The following is a 2,854-nucleotide window of genomic DNA, read 5'->3' on the forward strand; positions in this document are numbered from 1 at the left end:
ACAAATTGACAAGTCTACCATCTAATATTAAAATAAGTCATAATAGTAATTCTTATCCTATTTCATTTAGTGAATCAATTTACGTAATAACTATTCTTATTTTATTTTATTCTTATAGAATAGCCATTCTATTCCCCACTATTCTATTTCACGAACCAAGCATACACTTAGGGTGATAAATTATTTTTTAAAAAAAAGATAAACTAAAAATTATTATCCACATTTGAACAAGCTAATCATTATTAGGACAATGTTAGAGATTCACCAAAATCTATTATTGCCCTACTTAGGATGCTAGAGTGAGATAATACTATTTTTTATCCGTTTCTTAAAATATATTTAGTTTTATCTATACAAATATATAATATTAGTGATTAAGTTGGTACAACGAGTTAAGACACATTAACTCAATTAATAAAATTACTTGGAAAAACAAGTATTTATATATATGAAATTAAGGAGTATAGATATATCATTACTTTTTAAAAGAAACTAGGAGATTGATTATTTCACATTGTAACTTATATTATTTTTTGAAATTATCTTGTTTAGATTTGTTGCAAGTAGAAAACTTTTTCTTTTATTATTGAAAATAAAAATTGAACTTTTTCTTTCCCGTTTTTTATTTCGCCCTCTAACCTACAGAGCGGTGTCACATGAACTAATTTTTTCTATAATAAAAAGCTAATTTTTATAAATCGATTGGTGTTTGGAAGCTAAAGTTTGTAAATGGCTATGTCTAGTTTTTTAGTACACCGTCTCATTGTCATATATGGCATGTGCTTTTTTTGGTACGGACAAGTATAGTAAACAAAAAAAAAAAAAATTCTTTACACATGTATTTTTGGTGGGTAGGAAGAAAACAATATGGAAAAGCCAACTCATGGACCAAGATATAGATGATATATCGTTTTACACCCAACAAACTAGTAATATATAGTTGATTGATGCAGTAGTCTCAACATGCACAAACACGATACCTACAGGCAAAAGGATTAAGCAGAACACTTAGATGGCTTAAGTTACCACCACCATTTGTAATATTAAAAACATTACCCCTACAAAGCTCGTTTATCAGGTTTCAAATGATTGGCAAGGAAGTAATGGAATTGGCAGCGCTTAATCCAATCAAATCTTATTAGATGGGACAGTACATTTCAGCACGTTGGAAATCAAAACGATTCACAAGGAACTGTTGTGTATCGCATCCAAGTTACCCCTGACAAAGCCTATGACGTAATATTCGCTTGGTTCAATCAGCCCAATTCTGCCAATAAGGTATACAATAATAAAACTAATTTCTAATCTTTATCAAATTAACCACTTTACAACTTAGCATGCATTTTAAAGTTTTCCAAACAAGTAAAAATTAAACTAACATGCTACTTCTATAATGCAGGCCTATACTTTGATTGATCAAGCTGGCGCCTTCACTATCAATCGTTGGGCTGCAATTTTTAATGCGTTGGTATCCAATGCTGAACCTACCAGAACCAGTAAACTCGGAGGATACACCACAACTGTTGATATTGGTGACGAAAATTTCTCAAAAATTTTCGGCTACAATTTCTAGTGCTTGGTAGGGTATTTAATTTGCTTATATAATTGGTTGTCAAAAGCTTACTAAGTAAACAAAGTGCATTATGCACTACCAGTAATCTATTACTAGTAGCCAAAATTTGGCAGCCAATAGATCATTGTGTGTTCATGTGTTTGTTACTGTGTTATGTTATATTTTCGTTTCTTATGGCCTGCCTTCTATAGTTATGTGCAAATTTTAATAATAAATAATGAATAGTGCTCTTTATTTGGTTTATAATATTGTTTGCAAATTTTAACAACTGTGTTCATGTGTTTGTTATGGGTTTGGGGGGGCATAGCACCGCACAAAACGAAAACTCTGGTCTGGCAACTCTTGCATGGTAAGGCTACAGTCAAAGGAGAGTTACTGAAGAGAGGGATCATCAACAGTGCTCATGCATCTTGCCCGCTGTGTAATAAGTCCATTGAAACCGTGGATCAGCTATTTGTTGGTTGCAAAAGCGTGATAAATCTGTGGTATGATTGGTGTAATGAGTGGGGTTTAGCTTGGGTTATGCTAGCAAGATTCAAAGAGCTGACGATTATGTGGAACAACATTAAGATGGCATCAAATTATGAAAAGGTCTGGAAAACAACAATGTTCGCTATTACCTGGACCGTATGGATTGGCAGGAACGAGGTGGTTTTTCACAACAAAGTTTGGGATAAAGAACTCATTTGGGAATTGATTAAACTTAGAGTGGCTATGTGGGTTAAGGCTAGATGGCAAGATACTGCTAGTTCGATCACTGATATTTACAGATTCCCTGCTATTGGTCTCAATCAGTAGAGAGATGAGAACATAAGACCCTTAACTGTTTGGGAGAAATCAGGTGCCAATGCAATAAAATTCAATGTCGATGGTGCTGCGAATGGAGGCTCGGGTGAAGCGGGAATCGGAGGCTTACTTAGGAATGAAAAGGGGGAGGTCCTCATCAAATTTTCCAAAGCTATAGGCAGAGGAGATTTAAATTTGGCAGAATATCTGAGCATTAGGGAAGCTTTCATCTTGTTCTCAAGCTCTATATGGGCGCACAACCATTCCTTTGTTATTGAGAGTGACTCACGAAATGCCATTAGGTGGATTAATGACCCTTCCAAAACACCTTGGAGGTTGAGGAAATGGATGTTGCACATAGAAGTCTTAAAGAAAAGAGCGACAGATTGGAAGATTAGACACACGCTGAGGGAAGGGAATCGGGAAGCTGATCTCTTGGCTAAGGAGGGAGTGGGCAGAGAAATTGACTTGGTTGAATTTCATAACCCGATGTAA

General features: G+C 34.7%; 1 protein-coding gene across 1 annotated transcript; it reads left to right on the top strand.

The window, feature by feature from the left end:
- Window positions 1,850-2,854, top strand: LOC18599364. Its single transcript, XM_018121009.1, has 2 exons — window positions 1,850-2,357; window positions 2,415-2,854. Exons 1-2 carry the CDS (start codon window positions 1,850-1,852, stop codon window positions 2,852-2,854), a joined length of 948 nt encoding a protein of 315 aa, XP_017976498.1.

This window comes from Theobroma cacao, chromosome 5 (genome assembly GCF_000208745.1).
Source record: "Theobroma cacao cultivar B97-61/B2 chromosome 5, Criollo_cocoa_genome_V2, whole genome shotgun sequence".
Lineage (NCBI taxonomy): Eukaryota > Viridiplantae > Streptophyta > Magnoliopsida > Malvales > Malvaceae > Theobroma > Theobroma cacao.